The sequence below is a fragment of the Stenella coeruleoalba genome, assembly GCF_951394435.1.
Source record: "Stenella coeruleoalba genome assembly, chromosome: 5".
Classification (NCBI taxonomy): Eukaryota; Metazoa; Chordata; class Mammalia; order Artiodactyla; family Delphinidae; genus Stenella; species Stenella coeruleoalba.
Window position 1 is genome coordinate 36291747 of NC_137150.1, and position 22224 is coordinate 36313970.

At 40.3% G+C, this 22224-nt stretch overlaps 1 protein-coding gene across 2 annotated transcripts in view; it reads right to left on the minus strand.

The window, feature by feature from the left end:
• PLCH1 (phospholipase C eta 1) overlaps window positions 1-22224 on the minus strand; it is a gene marked incomplete at its 5' end in the record, with an annotated part of 239409 nt that overhangs the window by 176449 nt on the left and 40736 nt on the right. The window contains one exon of one of the 2 annotated variants that reach the window (XM_079922363.1): window positions 9347-9389. The exons of the other annotated variant lie outside the window; for it this stretch is intronic. Within the exon in view, the coding sequence (XP_079778489.1) occupies window positions 9347-9389 (43 nt within the window). Of the gene's footprint in view, window positions 1-9346; window positions 9390-22224 lie in introns of those variants that run through there. 2 annotated transcript variants of the gene reach the window in all.

Consider the following 22224-nt stretch of genomic DNA (forward strand, 5'->3'; position numbering starts at 1 on the left):
AAAACAATGGCATAAAAAAAACCCACATTAACATATGCACACTACTATATATAAAATAATCAACAAGGACCTACTGTATAGCACAGGGAACTCTACTCAATATTCTGTGATGACCTATATGGGAAAAGAATCTGAAAAAGAATGGATATACGAATACGTATAACTGAATCACTTTGCTGTACACCTGAAACTAACACATTTTAAATCAACTATACTCCAATATAAAATAAAAATTAAACTTAAATTTAATAAGATTACAGATAGAAGAAAACACACATTAGTCAAATGAAGAAGTTAAGAAGTATAAAAAGGTAAATAAATAGCTAGTAACCGCAGAATTACAAAACTGAATTGTTCAACCAAGAAACAGTATGTTCAGCCCCTTAATCTTGACCTGTTCCTAAAGGAACCCATTTTGCATTCTGTTACTATCCATTACCATACACCAATTTCCACCCTTTTTAAATGCAGTGACCAAAATTGAACTCGCTCTTCAAATAAGGGCCACATCCACCCAGTAAATCCCAAGAGAACGTTAGCCATGGCCTGCTGACACTATTTGTACTAATGGTCGATAACTTTAGAACTTTCATCAGTTTGTTGCTCTCCAAGATCCTTATGGCTTCTGCCAAGCCTGCCAATGTTTTTGTTGCTTTGTTTTTGTTCTTAACAACACTTCTGAGCTCAGAATGAGAAAAATCACAGAAAGCATCTTAGAAAGATCCCCTAACTCAACACAACGGGTAGGTAACTGCTCCAAGATCTTACAGCTAACTGTGTCTGAACCAGAATAATACCAACCACTGCTTCTGATCTTCATGGACTTGCATGTGGCTTTATAAATCAAATACATTCGAAATTTTATTTCTATGAAAAAAAAGAACAAAAGGAAATTAGAAAACTAGGGCAGGGACATTTAAAAACAAAAAAGAAGACTTTGTGGAAGAGAGGTCACAAGCAACAAGAGAGAGTGCTCAGAGTAGAAAAAGAAAGAAATGCAAGCCTAAGAAGAATGGGGTAGCTTCATTCTTCATTCATTTTATTCTTCCTTTGTTCCTTTCTGCCTATCTTTCTTCCATCTGCCACATCTTCAGGGGAAAATAGACATAAATTTGAGACAGAAAAAAAAGTAAATAGTGAAAGAATATGAACTAAAGTTCAGAATGACTACACACCATGATTAAATAAGATTGGTCAACCAAACTTTTTAAATAAGATGAAAATAAAGTTGTAAATAATATGAAACACGATTCCCCCCTTCTCCCCACTGCACCACCAAAATTTGTATATTCCTATTTATTACGCTCCCCATGCCTGCTTTCTTTCATTTTCCTACTAGATTTTCAGTTTTTTTTTTTTTGCGGTACGCGGGCCTCTCCCTGTTGTGGCCTCTCCCGTTGCGGAGCACAAGCTCGGGACACGCAGGCTCAGCGGCCATGGCTCACGGGCCCAGCCGCTCCGCAGCATGTGGGATCTTCCCGGACCGGGGCACAAACCTGTGTCTCCTGCATCAGCAGGCGGACTCTCAACCACTGCGCCACCAGGGAAGTCCTCTACTTGATTTTCTGAGCTTCATTTTTCGAAATATCAGTGAGAACCCGAGAAAAGAAATGAGTAAATAAAAAGTACAAAAATGAGAGAATAAGGATGAAATAATATAAATTAACCTTAAAACCCCAGTATCAGGAGAATGCTCATTGTATGAGAGGAATTTATTTACTAAATCTAGCTTAGTAACTAAGTAATTCTAGCTAAATAATAGCTGAGGTCCTACCTCATGTTCATACTGGGGCTCAACAAGTAAAGATGGGAAGGTAAGTTATGAACGGTCCACACAATTTATATTTTTCATCCTCCTTGCTGATTACATAAAAATTTAATTCCCCAGGAAACCTTCCCTACTGATGTAACACCTTTCTGTATATGTGTGCACACACATAACACACACTCCTGGAAGGATGCAAACCCACAGGCCAAAATACCAAGCACAATTATATCTGAGGAGTGAGAAAAGCAAGGGGAAATTTCACTTAGCACTTAATATAAAATCAATATTGCTTGTTTTTTTAAACAGTCTTTGGACATAACTTTGGACATTCAAAATAAACAATAAAGAGAAGGGCAGGGTTTCCCTGGTGGCGCGGTGGTTGGGAGTCTGCCTGCCGATGCAGGGGACGCGGGTTCGTGCCCCGGTCCGGGAGGATCCCACATGCCGCAGAGCGGCTGGGCCCGTGAGCCATGGCCGCTGAGCCTGCGCGTCCGGAGCTTGTGCTCCGCAACGGGAGAGGCCACAGCAGTGAAGGGCCCGCGTACCGCAAAAAAAAGAAAAAAAGAAAAGGGCAAATGAAGAACTTAGACATGAGGGGAAAATGTGCAAAGAGAAACTATGCAAGGGAAAGTAACAAAATTGTTCTTCACAGCTTTTACATCATTCCTTCTTATCTCTTCTCCTGATTTTGTACATTTTGGGGGCGGGTGCCTCAGACCCCTGCTTGTATATTTTCTCAAATTTTATTTTTTCATACCCTCCCTTGGGGGAAAGACAGACAATACTGACATCAATTTTAAAGAAAAGTGAGAAGCAACAGGTCACTGGATTAGAAGGAAACCTTATGTTACACACATCTACCACTGTGGCTTATTCTTTAAACAGATCAGTAGAAACAATCATTCACCTTTCTTCAAAGAGACAGCTGAAGTAACTCTAGCTCACTCATGGTAGCTTCTGTTTTGCTGACAAGTAATTAGAGACAGTAACAGATCATTCGTCAAAACCTCAGTGACAAGTGTTCATGGCCTTGAAATACCTGAACCAATTTCTCAAGTAGACTGAAGGACTCTTTATCTTTGGCTGTTGAATCAATCCTTCACAGCACTTCTTTTCTCCTTAAATATCCTATTTTTTCCTAAAATACCATTTTTTTCTGTAAAATACCACTTTTATATCATCCATTCACTCCAAAACTTACCATCCTCTCCCCTCCTTTGTTAGATCCAGCCCAAACTCCTCATGGGCGTATCAAAAACCTTGTGTGATCTGGTCCCACACTAACCATTATTATCCCACTGCTTCCCTATACCAACCCCCATGTAATCTACCACACATTATTCTTTCTGTTTCTTACTCAGGAAGTACTCATTTGCAGGTTCCTTTACTCAAGGTAATGTCAGGCCAGGCTGATGGCTGGGGAAAGACATCTGCAGATAGCAGAAGTTAAACCAAGATGTCTGTAGAGATACAGTAGAGAACCCAGTACAGAGAAGGCAATCGATTGCTTCCTGCCTACATATCTTACCACCTACAGGACAATAATATCATCACTAAGAGAGGGAACACGACTGCAAGTCGAGCTCCAAAGTCAGCCAACAGGATTCAAATGTCAGCTGTACCCATTACACTATGACCTAGGGCAAGTTACAGTATTTTTCTCTCTCCGCACCTCAAATTCCTCACCCCAATAATGGAGATACCTATACTTGCCTCATTGAGCTATGATCAAGACTGCTAGTTGTCAAACTATCAGGTTCTCAATTTTCTTTAATGAATTTGATACCATCATGTGATAAAGAAATCTCCACAATCTGTCCTTTTCCTCATATACCAACTTCTGAAGTAGTACCCTTAAATAAAGTTAACTTAGGCAATTACCTTGCTCTGCTGAGCATTCATATAGTCAAAATTGTGTAAACGTATGTAATCAGAGTATATAAACTTTGCTTACTGATAATAAACTTTCTAGGACTTCCCTGGTGGCACAGTGGTTAAGAATCCACCTGCCGATCCAGGGGACATGGGTTTGATCCCTGGTCTGGGACGATCCCACATGCCGCAGAGCAACTCAGCCCATGCGCCACAACTACTGAGCCTGCACTCTAGAGCCCGCGATCCACAACTACTGAGCCCGCACGCCAAGAGCCTGTGCTCCGCAACAAGAGAATCTACCACAACGAGAAGCCCACGCACCACAACAAAGAGTAGCCCCCGCTCGCCACAACTAGAGAAAGCCCACGTGCACCAACGAACACCCAATGCAGCCAACAAAAATAATAAACTTTTAAAATCAACCTATTATTGAAACATGGAATGAGTATTTATAAATACAGAAAAAGAATGGAAAAATTATTATACGTGAGAAAAGTTAGGAGGGATAACCGAGAGAAAGGATTGGTAAAAGGGAGTGCTATGATCACTGAATAGAGTATTTCTTTCTTTTTTTAAAAAAAAATTACTTATTTATTTATTTCTGGCTGCTCTGGATCTTTGTTGCTGCATGCGGGCTTTCTCTAGTTGCAGCAAGCGGGGGCTACTCTTCATTGCAGTGCACGGGCTTCTCATTGCAGTGGCTTCTCTTGTTGTGGAGCACAGGCCCTAGGTGCATGGGCTTCAGTAGCTGTGGCGCATGGGCTTCAGTAGCTGTTGCACATGGGCTCAGTAGTTGTGGCACACGGGCTTAGTTGCTCTGCGGCACGTGGGATCCTCCCAGACCAGGGCTCGAACCCGTGTCCCCTGCATTGGCAGGTAGATTCTTAACCACTGTGCCACCAGGGAAGCCCCCTGAATAGAGTATTTCTATTTGGCAGGGCAAGGAACACGAAAATATAAAAGAATTGTTAAAGTTAGAAAGGTAAGCAATGGGGTAACTAAGAGACAGGGGTTATAAGTGAGTTAATTCCTCATCTACCATAGAATAAAATCAATAGACAATATCAAAAATGGAAAATCAGTAAATAGTATAGTACATCATTTAGAGAGATGAAAGTAACACTAAAACTCTACAAAAAAGGATAGTAAAAGTAGTTTATTTAGGAAAGAGGTGAAGAGGGTTAAGAGAGGGAACTATACTTTTTGTGCCAATTCTTCTATACTACTATGTTTAAATTTTAACTATTTTCAAAAATAAGAAAATGTAACTGAAAAAAATCTATTCACAATACCAACTAAAACCACAAGAATAAACCTAAAAAGAAATGTAGACAACCTGCATGAGAAGAAAACTCTAAATCTTCACTGACATAAAAGAAGACCTAAATATGGTGCCTTCTACTGTGTTCCTGAAAAGGAGGACTCAATATCTTAATGTTGATGGTTCTCTGCAGTTAATTTATAAATGTAATGCAATTCCAATAAAAAAGTCCCAACAAAATTACTCTTGGGACTAGAGAGGCTATTTCTAAAATTCATCTGGAATAGAAAATACATGAAAAGAGCCAAAATTTTTTGAATAAGGACAATGTTGGAGAACTTGCCCTAACAGATAGTTCAAGAAACAGACTCAGAGAATGAACTTGTGGTTACCAGGGGGGAAGGATGCGGGGAAGGGATAGTCAGGGAGTTTGGGATCAACATGTACACACTGTTATATTTTAAATGGATAACCAACAAGGACCTACTGTATAGCACAGGGACCTCTGCTCAATGTTATGTGGCAGCCGGGATGGGAGGGGAGTTTGGAGGAGAATGGATACATGTATATGTATGGCTGAGTTGCTTTGCTGTGCACCTGAAACTATCACAACATTGTTAATTGGCTATACTCCAATATAAAATAAAAAGTTAAAAAAAAATGTTTGCCCCAGTTGATGCTGCAGTTCCATTTCTTGGAGTTTATCCTGAAGGAGAGAGGCAAGTATGACAAGATGTGCATAACTGCTAATAAAAAATATAAAAAGTAAAAAGAAAAAAATTGACTGACAGATCTGTGGATCAGAATAAAGTACACAGCATCATGAGCATCTATCTTCATTAAATAAGGAAATAGCCATTTTCAACAAAAACAAAATTAAGTACCAAGAAATGGCCACCGACCTCCCAACTCTAACGTTTTAGTTGGAGTGATTATGCAAGCAACATGACAACACTGAAACCAATGTCCTACAACCTACAAAAGGTGGAGTTGGGGTTCTCTGAGCTTCTTGAGGAAATAGGTTTCTGTTCTCTGTAAAAGAAGAGCAGAGATACTCATCATTAGGCACAATTCTGTCTAATGGGCAAGAGGTTGCAAACTTAGTAAGAACAGAAATGTTAAATTTCGTATAAGGCAAATACCTACTTGTAGTTAATTTAGTTCAACTACAAGACAGTGACTGGATACAAAGCGTATGCAGAGGAAGAAGCAGTGTGGGTTCTAGGGCAGCTGTGACCAGGGCAAAGGACACCGGTGTGGACTTGAGAGCCTAGTGTTTTCTCCTGAAAGAACATCTAAGCTAAGAAACCCAAGTTGAGGCCACTGTATTCTCACCTGTTTACTTCAACAGACTTCTGGTCTCCCTTGCTCAAGCCTCATCCCTCCCATCATTCCCTAAACTGTTGTCAGAGAGATCTGAAATTCAAATCAGGTCACTCTCTCCCCAGTTTAAAACCATCTGCTTTTTTTTCTTAGATAATGCCTACATTTCTTAACCTGGATTATGAGGCCTTTTATTGGCCCTTGCCTACTTCATCTTCAATCTTTGCCTATCCACCTGATATAATCCTTCTTATCCTTCAAGGCTCAGTTCAAATGTCACCTCCAGAAATCCTTTGTTGACTTCTCCATGCTCAAGGTACCACTGGAATGCTCCTCTGCTACAGTGCTACCATAGTTACAATGATATGAGCATGTCTTTGCACTAGGTCATGAGTTAATGGAAAAGAGGTTAATACTTTGATTCACTTTCATACCCCCAATTGGCACCTTGTAAATAAAGTATATATTTGATATATTTGGTTATTCGTTTTCAGCAGTTAAGAATTCCACAGGAAACTCTGTTTTCCTCTCCTTAAAAATGGCCTTGAACAAAGAATTCAAATGACACAAGATGAGAGAGATCACAAATATCTAAAGGTTTAGCATCTGCTAAAAGCAAAAATCTGTATTTGAAGAGAGTGGGTCCAACCATCATGATCTGGGAACTGGAGGGCCTGATTCCAGTCACAGATCTGCTCCATGTCTTAAGAGAAAATTGCACAGCCTATGTTTTTTTCTCCTTGAAAAAGAGAAGGATTAATATGGTTTCTTCCTGCTCCAGGAATCTAGGACTCACTCCTACATTGACATCAGCCATAAGGCATTCATACACAGCACGCACACTGCTGGCATGTAGGTTATACTAAGCCAAGGGGAAAATTAGTAGCAGATGGTACCAAGGTTCTAGGTCAAAGTGCTTTTGATTTGCACTCCAGAACAAATGCAAATTCTTTTCAACTAAAGTAGACAGAATATGCATTTTCCTTATTTTCATGACTGTATCATTTTCCATTTCTGTCGTCCTTTTCCATCTTCCAAATGCTTTCAGAGACGTTATACCAGTAATTCTTATCACAACCTTGTGAAGTAAAGCAAGAAAGCAGTGTTCTCTCTTGTTACTAAAAAGGAAACTGGGGTTCCTAGACATGATGAGATTATAAAACACTTGCCTTACATGCCCGAAGCTTGCTCTGACTTCTGTTTTTATGCTGCAAATCAAGTCCCTTACATATTCAGTGTTGTTTTAAGAATCAATAAAGATGCCTTCTAATCTGAAGGTTTACAGTACATTGCATTAAATTATAAGGCAAATGATGACAATAAGAATAATTCCCTAAAGATATGCACAAATACAAAATGTAGGAACAAACACGAGTTTTACACTTAATAGATGTTTTAAGACTAAGGATATACCATCAAAACTCAGTTTTCTTCTTTCTGGTCTTCCTGCCTCTGAATGAACATTTTTCAACTTCGTACCCGCATATATTGAAATCACTTCCACTGACATTACTGTTAAATAATGCAACTCAGATTTCAAGAGAATTCAGAATCTATTAATTTCACACACTTGGAAATGGAGTTGATCTGTATAATTTAAAAGGTTCCACTTAATAGTGATTTGGAATTCAGAAGAAAGATTTATTCTTAAAAAGTCTTGCTACCCACTAAGATGATTTTAATACCAAGATGGACAGTCCATAAAGAAAATTTTTCACTCAGCAAAATAAATCATTAAAATGAATAAATGAAAATCTATTAAGTAAAATATGAAGTATATGCCCATTTAAAGAATCTCTAGTAAGACCATCTCTTTGTGACTACATCTACCTTCAAACAAGACACCTTACATTTGTCAACTTTAAGAGCTTATCTGACTAGAAAAATTCATTCAAATTTCCATTAGGTTTAAGAATCAAAGCTTAATTTTAACTTTAATCCTAAAGATTACTTTATGTGGTAAAAGTAATAGAAGTCATTTTCATCATTACTTCCATGATGTGTAAAGCAAGACAATTCTGATGCTATGCTATGCCATTCAATTGACTCCCACATTCAGCATACAAAAGAGTTTCCAAACATATTAAAAGATAAAACTAATGGAAAACCCTTCTGACAAACTGCATACCGAGTAAACCAAACCCAACCCATTTCTGTATAAAAGCTCCTTCCTAAGCCTTAGAAAAAAACCTCAACCATGGTTTAATTTATATTTTGAATAAAAAGCAAGCATCCCTGCTGGTACTGCAAACATGGCACATTGAAGTTGCTATCATCAACTAGCAACAACCTCGAGACAGGCTCTCAGAGGGTGCATTCACATGATAAAGTTACATTTGAGTAGACGCACATGAATCATCTAAATAACTGACAAATTTCAGTTTGAAGATAAGTTCAGAAGACATTTCTTGACATGTCATTGATTCTGTCTGACCAGGCAGGAACATTTCTTATAATTCAAAAACAATCTCCATATATTTCAAATCTCCGATCTCCTAACCCATACTTTAAAATGTTGCTTTCATGCAGGGGAGCTGACAGATAGGCTCTGAGAACATGATACGTGGATTCTGCCTCCATTTTATCCATGCTGAATACTTATGCCATTTCATTTTCAAAAGCTACTTATTTTCACTCTTCATGACTTTCTTTAATTGATACAAATTGGGAATGATTTTGTCCAGATTACTGGACAAAGTAGGAAGTTAAAATAGAGTTTTATCCATCATTATACAAACTGAGTAAGACTAGACAATGTTTAAATTAAAACCCACTGTTTATAAGTATCAGACAAATGAGATTTTTAAGCACGTCTGTATCCTTGACTTATATCCTAAGAATACAAATGGTTTTGTCACTGACCACTTTACTATAATGATACACTTCCAATTTGTCAGCATGCAAATTCTACCATTATAAAAGCACACATTGGCAAGGAGAAAGACTAATCAAAAATACTTTGTTACCTTTTCATCTCATATTGAAATACAATACCTCAAATATGTTGTCAAGGGTTCAAATAAATCTTTAACTTAACTCAACATGAAATAAAATGACATGTATAGCATCTTTTACTAGGACTATTACACTTACCTTAAAATTGGTAGTATGACTCTTACCTTTTTCTGGACTTAAGTTTTTATACACTTCAAGGTCTGCCATTAAATTTAATATTGTTAAACATTATTGGCAAGAGCAGTAAAATTTCTCTCTAAAGGCAAAGCCTTTTCCTGATACACATCTCCAAAAGGGAAAATGAAAAAAAAAAAGGCAAAGAAATCCTTAGCAGCCCCAAGAACTTGACTCATGTTGCCCTTTATGGCATGATGAGGTCTTCACAATTCAGGCTTTACAGTGTGGAAAAAATAAATCCATGAGATATGATTACAGAACTTTGTCCCAAAGTGAAAAGCACAGCCAGATAAGAACACTAGAAGCATCTGCTCAGGGCTGCCGCTATTGTGGGAATGCAGGCACTGTGGCTACTTTGGGTATGAGACATGCATGCTTAGTGCAGCGCTGAAAGCCCTCAAGGCATTATGCACATTTAATGTCTGGGAAGTGTACGTCTTTAACCATCAAAGAAACCTCCTCACCTACAGAGGCCATTGAGAAACACTGATTACCATGGTAGTGACGCAGGCTGAATGCAGAAAATGAATGCACACACAGAGACACACAGAAGCACACACAGACGCACACACACTCTCGGAAGCAAACATCACTCCATTTGAGGCAAAAACAATCCACTGAAAATAAGCTACGTGTGGTCCTCTACACTGCACACTGCGTTTGTGCCAGTCAGGTTAAGCACGTATGTACTGACAGTGTTGAAGCTTTTCCTTGATTTTTGTTCGGATTCCACACACAAACATAGCAACGATCACAGAAAAGACTGGCATGTTTCCAACTTAGAATGAATGAGGTTACAGTAACAAAACACTTAGGCAGTGAGGGTTACTTCTCAGGTAAAAAGCATATCCCTGTGGGCAATGTAAGTAGCATGAATGGGTCTGAAACAGCCAGTTTTTAGTGAATGAACCAGCATGTTACCAGAGGACAATTTTCCCTCAAGTATACAAAAGCATTATTTGCATGTTTTAATCCACTTCTTCATAGAGACAGGTAGACAGACAGGTAGATATTTCAAAAACAATTTACTATAGTCTTGTATTTAAGCGCTGTAACTAGGTCTCTTCATCTTGAGCATTAACTCCCTTACTCCCAGAATTCTGTATCTAGTATCAACCCCTCTTAATTTTCTTCTTCCTGGCTTCAGATGTGGCCCCTGAGACTCCCAGCACCTCCCATGCCAGTGTCAACCCCTTTACTCCATTCCCATCAGGACCACCCAGTCCAGACTCCTAACCGCCCCCCTCTCCTCTAAGATGCAAAGCTCTACCCCAATTCCCATTCACCTGTTTCCCAATTGGCCTACCTCTCAGCCAATTTGCAAACCCCACTATTTACTCTTAAATACTCCTGAGAAATTTGAGTTTCAAAGGTGTGTGTGTGGGTACAAACAATTAAAACATCCTTCTGGCCAGACTTTATCTGACATACATATATATACAACTATACAAAACAGCAGTTAAGAGTTTAAGAGCCTATGGGGACTTCCCTCGTGGCACAGTGGTTAAGACTTCGCGCTCCCAATGCAGGGCACCTGGGTTCGATCCCTGATCCAGGAACTAGATCCCACATGCATGCCTCAACTAAGAGTTTGCATGCCACAACTAAGGAGCCCCCCAGCCGCAACTAAGACCAAACGCAACCAAATAAATAAATACTTTTTTTTTTTTTAAAAAAAAAAGGAGTTTAAGACCCTAGGTTTGCCTGGGTTCAAATACTGACTCTGCCACCAACTAGCTGTGTGACCTCGGGCAAGTTACTTAAATTCTTTGCTCCTTGGTTTCCTTATTTGTACAATAGGCATATTAATAGTTCCCACTTCAAAGTGTTACTGCAAAATTTTAATACATATAAAGCGCTTAGACTCACAATTATTTTATATTATCGTTGTTATGCTATTATTATTAGTCTTGAAATCCTTTACATAAGCCCAGAAAAGAAGTGGATTTTATTGTTTAATCTGAACTAACCAGGACTTTGAACACACAGTAGCACCCCAAAATTTGAGATATCTCAGAAATACTCCTGTTAAATAATTCAAATAATTAATACTCCTAGATAATCTTTTACAAAAAGACAGTGGTTTCCGAAACACAAAATTGGTGTCAAGTGATGGATTTCTAGTTCCTTTAGCTTCCCAGAACCAAAGCTACCTGAAAAGCAAAAGGCATCTTTGGGTCAATTTCCCACTCAATCCGGAAAAGAGATGGAAACCAAAGTGGCCCCAAGGAAGGCTTGGAAAACCTCTCTTCTTTTTTCCTTACAAACACCCCCCACCACAATCTTGTGATGTCAAGAGAAGGGGGTGTGAGGGGAGGGAACAAACTGTTCCTCACCCTCCTCATACACAGGGGAGTCTTTTCCTCCCCCAAAAGTTCTCCAGCCCTCTCGCCCTAGGCTCCTCCCTGGAAAAGCTTGTGTACGTGTTAGATATGGAGCCCAACACCACAGCAATGGGCAGTGCCTTGCGTTTATCCTGAATGGCTCTGAGGCATCCTCAAGGGCCAAGCCAGATACCCAGTGTGAGCACTCAGTGGCATCCACAGGTAGATGACTCTTAAAAAGCAGGCATGGCCCATGAGTATGCATTTGACCACCAAGGAACACTCATGGATTTTTTGAGAGCCCAGAAATATCTACCCCTTATTAAATACCCAATGTCTCAACAGCAGTAAATAACCTTCTGTGCAGCCCATTCAAAAAATATCATAAAACAAACACCAATTCTGAAGTCAGCAGGGGCACTGGATGACACAAACATGGCAGCCACGTCACTTAATGAGTCAATGATTATAAAAGCTACCATTTACCAAAGACCACTAAACAAACATGCCCTTCTCTAAATCTTCATGAAACTTCTGCAAGGAGATATATTAAGATCCAAGAAAAATATTCAAGTGGACAAGATGTGCTAGAACAAAAATTCAAACTCAGGCCAACTCTAGATCCGGGCCCTTCCCACCAGCTCCACGTTTCAGGTCATGGGAACCATCGGCAAGATTTCAGGCCTGATTTCAGAATTCCTTGCTTTTCCCAGTTAGAGAATATTCCCACACAATGCCAGAGCTGTTAGGGCCTCTGGCACAGGAGCTTAAGAAGAAAAATAGCCTGTAAAACCCAAAATAATCCCAAATTACCCATTCAATTTTTTAAAGTATACTCACAATTTTGTTTACAACATGCAAAGTAGCACAAAAGTAAGTGGAGAGCAGCAGTAGCTTCGCAGTGTAAGAGCCTCCAGGTGGCGCCCAGCCTGGACCTTCCACAGACCCTGTCCTCTGGCCCTTCATTCAAAGCACCTAGGTAACTTGGTGAGGGGTGGATTTCACAGGAACTTCCACACACTGCTAATGTATGATAAACTGAGATCATGAATCGTAACAAATTTAATAAGAAGTCAGTCATCAGGCAAGATGCAGCAAGTTCCGTAAAAATGTTTGTACTTATTTTAGTCAATAATCATTATAGCTAGAAAGCTATCATAAAGCAATCACCAGCAATATAAAAATCTATGTACGAGGATATTTCCTTAGTATTAGTTATAATAGTAAATAACTAAAGCTAAATGCCTATCAACAAGGGAATGATTAAATAAAATATATATTCATGCTTTGGAATACTATCTAGCCATTAACAATGTTTTTAAGACACTGCAACTACCTAGAGAATGTTTGACAAGCTATGTGAAAAAAGGATCCAAACTAAATATACGAGTTTAATTATGTAAAATACATGTGTATAGAATCACAGAAAAAAGGACTAGAAAAAACAGGTGAAAAAGATTAACAACGGAACCTCCAAGTGTTCTTATTTTCTTCTGAAACTTAACTATATTGTAATTTTTTAGAACCAGCATTTCTTTCTTTTATTCAGGGAAAAAAAAAATTTTTTTTTTTACAGTGTAGCCAGTTTAGTAACACTCAACTAGGGAGGAGATAATCCTTTCCCACTGCTGTGTTGAAACAATGGAGAATTTTGAGGATTACTAACATGTCTGAAGCACTTTACTATGTTTCAGACACTGCTCCTAGCATGGCACACACCTTATTTAATCCTTACAGTGTCCCTGTGAGTGAATTCGGTATAATCCTTTCTTCAGCTTCAGATGTGGAAGCTGAAGCAGAGATAAGTAACTTCGCTGAGCTGGCACAGCAAATGAGTGATAGACATAGGCTTTGAATGCCCACAGTCTGTCTCCAGGGCCAGTACTCTTCACCAGATAAGGTAACACGGATATCTTGAGCATGTCATATATATCCTGCTAACTGTTTTATTCATCTGAAAGCCCCGTGGAACAATAAAAAGAGCTACTAGAGCTTAAATCCTTTCAGAAAATTCCACCATGCACTCAACTACAGAGGAAACCCAAAGTCCTCAAAATAAGTCATATAGCAAAATCACCAGTGTAACTACACAAACACATGAAACCCCAAAACAAGAATCCTACACATCGGTACAAACCAAAAGAGCTAGATGTGGGGAAATTCCCACATAGATGCTTCAGGGAGGTATTCCCAGGATGAGCAAACACATTTGCTTCCAGAAAACAGAGGGTACCTACCACTGCAGCACTGTCCTGTGTGAGCCCCCCTGCTTAGCCCCAAGCTGTTCCAGGTCATTCTGAGGACTCTGGGCACCAGTCCTTCATCAAAATCCCCTGACTACTCAGGGCCTTCTGTACTCAACTAGCTGTCCTGAGCAATATCTGGCTTTTAAGTAGAGGCACCACCATCCCGTTACTTGGCCTATGTGAATCACAGAAATTAAAAAAAAAAAAAAGGCAGGGCTTCCCTGGTGGTGCAGTGGTTGAGAGTCCGCCTGCCGATGCAGGGGACACGGGTTCGTGTCCCGGTCCGGGAAGAACCCACATGCTGCGGAGCGGCTGGGCCCGTGAGCCATGGCCGCTGAGCCTGTGCGTCCGGAGCCTGTGCTCCACAACAGGAGAGGCCACAACAGTGAGAGGCCAGCGTACCACAAAAAAAAAAAAAAAAGAAAAAAAAAAAGAAGCAGCTAACTGAAGGGTAGAGACTTTAGCCTGTGAGTGTCTATTAATCTATGGGTTGGCACTGAAAATCTGCTCTCAGTTTATATTTACAATGGACTCAACTCACTAAATTAAAGCTGGGCAGTCACTGCAAATTTGGAGTTAAATGGATTAAAAAGAGTAGAGATGATATATCAATTCAAACAAACCAGCACAGTACATGCCTGTGGCCTATTCATCATCAGTGCATTTGAGGGAATCACCATTATGTAAAGCTCAGAAACCCCTGTCAGGAATATGCTGAAAAACTGCTAGAACTTTTCCATCCAGTCCCATGGAACAAAATGAAATACTACCATGAGTTCATTTTCAAAGGAAGAGTTAAGGTGCTCCAGAGACAAAGGTGTACACGAAGTACCAATATATTCAATAGCAATGATAATGATAACCTCATGCTCTTCCTGCATACCATGCATATGTGCTTAATAGATTATTGCCAGCAATCAGCAATTGCTAGACAACAGAGTATAACCAAAAACTTAAGTTGCGGGCTTCCCTGGTGGCACAGTAGCTGGGAGTCCGCCTGCCGATACAGGGGACACGGGTTCGTGCCCCGGTTCGGGAAGATCCCACATGCCGCGGAGCGGCTAGGCCCGTGAGCCATGGCCGCTGAGCCTGCGCGAACAGAGCCTGTGCTCCGCAACGGGAGAGGCCACAACACTGAGAGGCCGGCGTACCGCAAAAAAAAAAATTAAAAAAAATAATAAATAAACAAAAAAAAACCTTAAATTGCAAGCCCAGTATACAACAAAAATTTTAGCTGAGAGCAGAGGTAGAACTGTAGGTTTACAGCCAGCGCCTGTTAAACTAATACTGAGAAGGGCAGAAACAAGGGTTTTATTTAGACAGCAGGATTAACATGGCTGTTTATTCAACATCGGAGAGAATAACTATACATTCTAATGATATAGAACATGCCCTATAGATCACACATGCTTGTCAAGTAAACCAATTTGGACTTCCCCTATGTTAGAAACCTGACACACATCAGTAGGCCGCAACTGCTACATATTTTTAAGCATCTGAATTCCAAAACAAACTGAGTATTACCCATATTTAATTTTGCTATGTTCCACGGGACAGAGAGGAGCCACACTTTAGGCCGACAGTTCTTTGAAATGATGCCTCCTTGATGATTTATTGATCTCCCCTTCAAGACTCTTGGCTTTAAAATAAAATTCTCATATTTTTTGAAAGACTTGACTATTTGTTGGTCACGTCACTTTAAATTTTATGGGTTAGGGCTTCCCTGGTGGCGCAGTGGTTGAGAGTCCGCCTGCCGATGCAGGGGACACGGGTTGCTGCCCCGGTCCGGGAAGATCCCACATGCTACAGAGAGGCTGGGCCCGTGAGCCATGGCCGCTGAGCCTGCGCGTCCGGAGCCTGTGCTCCGCACCGGGAGAGGCCACAACAGTGAGAGGCCCGCGTACCGCAAAAAAAAAAAAAATTATGGGTTAGCATAAAAATTTATATGCACATCACTATCAGTTTGATGATGATGTCAATATAATTCAAAATAAAATCCCTAGTAGGCTCAGAGCTTGATTTCAGCTTAAGCTATCCACGAAAACAACTGAGACCTCAAGGGCAGGATCTTATTCACAGGCCCTGAAAGAAACCCAAGAGCTTACAGCCAGTGATCATATACAGCACTTGAACTGGTTTTGGTAGAGACTTGAGAAATGTGAAAATTCAATTGACACTTGGGTTTCATGAACTCATACCCAGATATAAATAAAGGTAGCCAGACTTTATAAATCAGCATCAACTGTTTGGCTATCTACCATCAGTTCTGATCAGTGTTAATTATAACGTTAATAGAGGGGAATTAACTAGAGATAGGTAGGCACGTGGGAATCGCTAATGGTTGTTGACAGTGACATATATTAAAACAAGTATCTGCCCTGAGGGCTAACGCTTTAATTAAATTCTCAAGATTGAAGTAGTGACATATTCAACCTCCCCCACAGCACTCAGGAGGCACTTGTACCTTGAACAGAGAAGCCCCTTAAACTTCTCCCCTGGGAGGAGGAGCTGGACAGCTTGAGTGTAAAAGTCCGGAAGAAACCCTAAGTGTTTGTACTCTCCAGCTAAAGGAGGACTGTTTTCTTATACAATAACCATGCTTGTGCGTATCTGATATATTTTTTAATACATTTATTTTATTTATTTATTTTTGGCTGTGTTGGGTCTTCATTGCTGTACACAGACTTTCTCTAGTTGTGGCGAGCAGGGGCTGTTATTTGTTGCGGCATGCGGGCTTTTCATTGCGGTGGCTTCTCTTGTTGCAGAGCACGGGCTCTAAGCATGCGGGCTTCAGTAGTTGTGGCACTTGGGCTCAGTAGTTGTGGCTCGCAGGCTCTAGAGCATAGGCTCAGTAGTTGTGGTGCACGGGCTTAGTTGCTCTGCGGCATGTGGGATCTTCCCGGACCAGGGCTGGAACCTGTGTCGCCTGTACTGGCAGGCAGATTCTTAGCCACTGCGCCACCAGGGAAGTCCCCATATCTGATATTTTAATAGAGGAAATTTTTCCATGCTTTAACCTGACATCCCTGGGTCTAATAAAAGGTAAATGATATTATGTGCCAGGCCTTGCTTGGCTTACAGCCAGTTAAAGAAGGATTACAATATGTGCATTCAAATGGGAGGCACATGCGCTCATAACGCAACCCCCTTATCTGGTGATACTGAACCCCTGAACACTATATATACAGACTGATCCCATGAGGAATGCAAACATAAAGATAACTATGAGGATAGAGGAGTGAGGAAAAGGAGATTCTAGATTAAGAAACAACCTCCTTCTATACAAAGCTCTTCTGAGTACAAACAGTTGAGAACAACTCAGGTGCCCAGAATACAGAGTCAGTAGCCACAGAAGTTCAGGCCCAAGAGACAGAAGCCACACTTCTGTAAAGTCTCTCACAGGCCAGCCCAAGCCAAGGCCTGGCTAAGGAGGGGCCAGACCCCAAGGCTCCTTCAACATAGCAATCTGGCTTCAGGGCTGTTGACCTTTGCACAGCTGACCAGAGACTCTCCAGAGAATAGGAAGCTGGTCTGAAGGAGAGCTGGGTGGACATTAACCCCCCTGAAGGACAGAAAAAGAGATGCACTCCTCTGAATATCGAATCCTGTAATGGCTGAGGAGGACATTTTCATAACACAACATGACCTTTAAGGAAGGGATGACCTTAAATGACCTAGGCAGAGAGACATCACCCCTCTTTCTGGAAGAAAACCAAAGTAAGAGATGGTACTGACTCCTCTGATAACAATTTTCATTATGTCACAGCACACAGAACTATCACAACAGTCTAAATTCCTAATGTAGATTACTCTACAGACATGAAAAATCGACTCCTTTGTCTCCTTCTTGATGAAATAGAAAGTGAATGTTCTCCCAACTTCAGCAGCGCATTTTTCACACGTATTAATATTTTGTGGTCTCTCTTCCCCAAGTCAAACAACTTCACTTCTTCAGCCTTTCTCCTTATTTTCCTCAACAATGATCTTGATTTATTCTTTTTATGCCTAATAGCCATCCCAACAGGTAGATGGGACACAGCAAACAGAGCACCATAATGTAAGCTCCATGACAGCAGGAATGGTGACTACCTTGTTCACTGATGTATCCCTGGGCCTAGAATGGATCAGGCCTTAGTGACACCAAGAAGGTCTGAGCAGGAAGACCCAACCGAACACAGGAACTCAGATTCCAAACCGTTCTCCAATTCTCAGACAGACACTGGGAATAAAGCAGGACCTGGACCCCAAATGCTGACAGAGGGACTCCAAAAGCTAGGAGCATGAAGGAAACCAGTTGCTGGAATTGTGATATACAGTAAGGGCGAAAGAGGGAGTGACCACAGGCAGCCTTTTTCTACAAATATAGGAGAAGATTAATATAGAAACTACTCACAGGCAGTTCCTTTGAGACAAAAATTACTGATTCATTAAAGTTTCCCAAATGGCTTTCTAGTTAACACTTTACCCCAGGAATTTAGGACGAAAGAGAGCCAGCCTGTGGTACCAAAAAGAAGGTAGAATTCCTAAGGAGAAAAACAGAAAGGACAGGTCAAGTCCAAATCCGGAAATAATTAAACACAGTGCAGGGAGAGTTGCAGGCATGGAATAATAATTGGAAGCGATGTGACGGCCACTGGATATGGGATCAAAAAGACCTGAGGTCAAATCTGGGTTCCACCAGGTAGCTCAGCAATCTAAGCCAAGTTATTTTAAGTCCCTTGAAGCCTCAGTTTCCTCATCTCCAACGGTACCTACGATAACACATGCAAAAGCTCCTAGCCCAGTACAGAAAGACTCTAATCAGGACCAGCTACATAATCTGCAAGTTCAGTGTGAAATGGAAATATGGGGCTTTCCCCAAAAAATAAAGAATTTTAAGACAGCAACACCAGAGCAGTAAACTAAGCACAGGGTCCTACTAAGGCACAGATCACACACAAGTGAAGCTTGCCTTCACCCTAAGAACTTGGTAGGTTTTGTGATGCTGTAACATTTTCTCCATGTTTGTTACTCTCCTTCTCCCTTCTCTGTTTCCCGATAGATATCGGTTGAAAAAAAGTTCTTTCAGAAATAAAGGACCTTAGGGCTTCCCTGGTGGCACAGTGGTTGAGAGTCCGCCTGACGATGCAGGGGACACGTGTTCGTGCCCTGGTCCGGGAAGATCCCACATGCCGCGGAGCGGCTGGGCCCTTGAGCCATGGCCGCTGAGCCTGCGCGTCCGGAGCCTGTGCTCCGCAACGGGAGAGGCCACAACAGTGAGAGGCCCGCGTACCGCAAAAAAAAAAATAAAGGACCTTAAAAAGAAATTAAACAGACTTATCGATGTTGAATTTACTTAGGTTAATAACTGTACCCTGCTTATGTAAGAGAATAGCCCTATTGTTAGGAAATTCACAATGAGGTATTTGGGGCAAAGAGCTATAAGGTAGGCAACATATTCTCAAATTATTCAGAAAACATAAGTGTGTGTGTGTGTGGAAAGAGAAGGTGTGCAAGCATACAGTGATAAAGCAAATGGGGTAAAATTCAACAGTAAATAAATCTGGGTAAAGGATATATGGAGGTTCTTCATTGCATATTCTTGCAACTTTTCTATGAAGATAAAATTGTTTCCAAAGAAAAAGCTAATGTAACATAAAGGTACCGTGTGAACTCTGGGGGAGAAGAGGGAAGAAGAGGGTAACAGCAAAGAGAGGCAAGATTGAAAGCTCTGTTTAGATAGGGGCCGTTTCTTCTTTGTTAACTGCTAAATCCGCAGCACAGAACCTAGGTCAATAAATATTTAAGGCAGGAAGAAGAAAAGGGCAACATCCCATGGGGAATAAGGGCTCAGGGCAAGGACAAATGATTGATGGTTACACCAGCACTTGGAAATCAGTGAACTGCCTCTGTTTAGAATGAGACCAAGGAATCTCAACCAGAGGCACATGGTGTGACATGGTGTATACCGCACACTGCACTACCAGGGCCTTGGTTCTCACTGCTTACTAAGAGTTCGGTTAGACCCAGCTTGGGCCCACCATTTAACCTTCCCAGGCTTCAGGGTGCTCACTGATGAAATGTGGAAGGTTACTAACTCATTCACCAAGTACTTACCGGATGTCTCCCATAGGCCAGGCCCTCAAGTCATGTTCCCTGATCTCTAGAGCTTTCATTCTAGAAGGGATCTCACAACTGACTGCATTAAATAATTTCTTGATGTCTCTTCCAGCCCTGAAAATTCTATGCAAAAATTCTGGGGCTTTTTACTTCAAAAATGAGAATGAATATTATAGTTTAACCACTCTCTAAAGTACTCATAATAAATGCATACTCAAAGGTGAAAATATACTCAGATGCCCTATGTTCATAACTTAAAAGAAGTCTGTATACACAGGCAGGGAAATGCCTAAGAGCATATATAATTAAGCCTTCTGCAAATGATCAAGTTGATTTTAGTTGCCAAAATTCTCCTTCCTTGACAAGTTATATAAATAGCAAGAATTTCAAAAATCTAACAGAGCTCTGTAGATAGAAAAACATTATAAAGACAGAAATACATTTTTAAAAGCAATAAATTTATCAATGAGAAAAACAACTTTGTAGTGTAGATTAATGATTAGTATTAAAATTACAGCATCGAAAGTATTTTAATTTTCTGCTTCATCAGTCCTCCTCATTCAGTCAACTAGCACAAAAATGGTTACAAAGGCTAATTGTGTTAAAGACTTTGGAGAAAAGAGGAAAGAATTGCTCCTTCATGAATACTAAAGATGATAAAATAGGAAACCAATAATATTTTATCACTTTATATAAATTAATCTAATTTAGAAATAATTTAGTACTATGATTTATGCAGAACTTATCTAGCCAAGAAAAATTTTTATATTACCAGTATCAGAAAACATGGTACGTACACTTGCCAGATATTAAACATCTGCACTGCTTTATACAATTTAGGAGAAATGGTAAGGGTAGAGGATCAAAAAATATAATTATGAAATTCAAAGAGATCAAAATAAGAGGCATATGAGAATATTATTTCCCAGATGGATTCTCAGGAACTAAAATAGGAGTACACATCTATGAAAGATGGTTGCAATCACAGGCTTCAAGTTGAGACAACTGAAACTGAGTATTTGTCCTTGAAAAACAACCATTCTCCTGACACTAACATAATTCACAAAGATCTGGACACTCTTACTATTTCTTGGTAGATGCAAAGAGGGACCACTAAAGAGTTAACTTCCACAACTAAAGGCTATTCATCTGTGGTTTTACAAAGCAGCGGCTTTCAATGTTTTATTACTAGAAATGAAAAATGTTCTAAATGTCCTTTGGATTCATGGAGTCAACACTTTACCAGATAGTAAATTACCAGATAGTGAAATCATTACTTGATCTAAATGCTACATGGATTATATGACTTTATTTGTAAAGTTCAGCACCTGGTTCCCCACAGAGAGTTAATAATCACTTATTAGCCATGAAGACAAAAAAAGTCAGTTGGATGCCACCAGGTGAGGAGAGCCCTGTCTCACAGAGCCCTGCTGCCCTCAGTGATGGAGAAACCAGGGCGATGCTCAGTATGCCCCCTCCTCCAGCAGCTCTGCAATGAATACTTCACACTCACTTGGCCAACACACAGAGGCTTTAAAATGCTTTCCTTGCTTTTATGTCACAATAGTCCAATGCTATAAAGATGTAACCATTTCCAATAATCAGAAAATACAGAGATTTGTGAGATCGATCCCACAGAAATCCACTTACCATTTCATAATATTTAGCTCAGATCACAAAGACCAGCTGAGTTGGAACGGCAGAATGTTGGCTTTTAGAATTAACCCTGCAGCTAGCTGGTTGAATACGAATATGCTTTCTCATCTATAAGAGGAGAGCGGTTTTAGTCAAAGGTTTATAATGTTCCAAAGGGGCAAGTAACAGATTGCTTTGAAATATGATGAAAGCTAAGGACTTTGTTCATAGGAGGGGGGTGAACAAATGTATATGCATATATACACAGAGTGTTTGGAATGATATTTTCAGAGATTACACAGCTTCCTGAAGCCTAGCTAGAGGTTCTGTTCAGAATTCCCCAATCAGATGGCTTCTCAAGTTCTTTCTAGTTCTGCTATGCCGTGCACACTGCAGACCAGGGTGTTGCTTACATCCTTAACTATATACACAAGTTTCCATCCTCTAAATGTGTTGGTTTGTGGGAGTTATTCTCTTCCCTCTAACCCCATTCCTCTTCCACCAGTTCCTTGAAGAATAAGGACTAATCCCTCACTCATGAGGACTCACACCCAAGCCCAG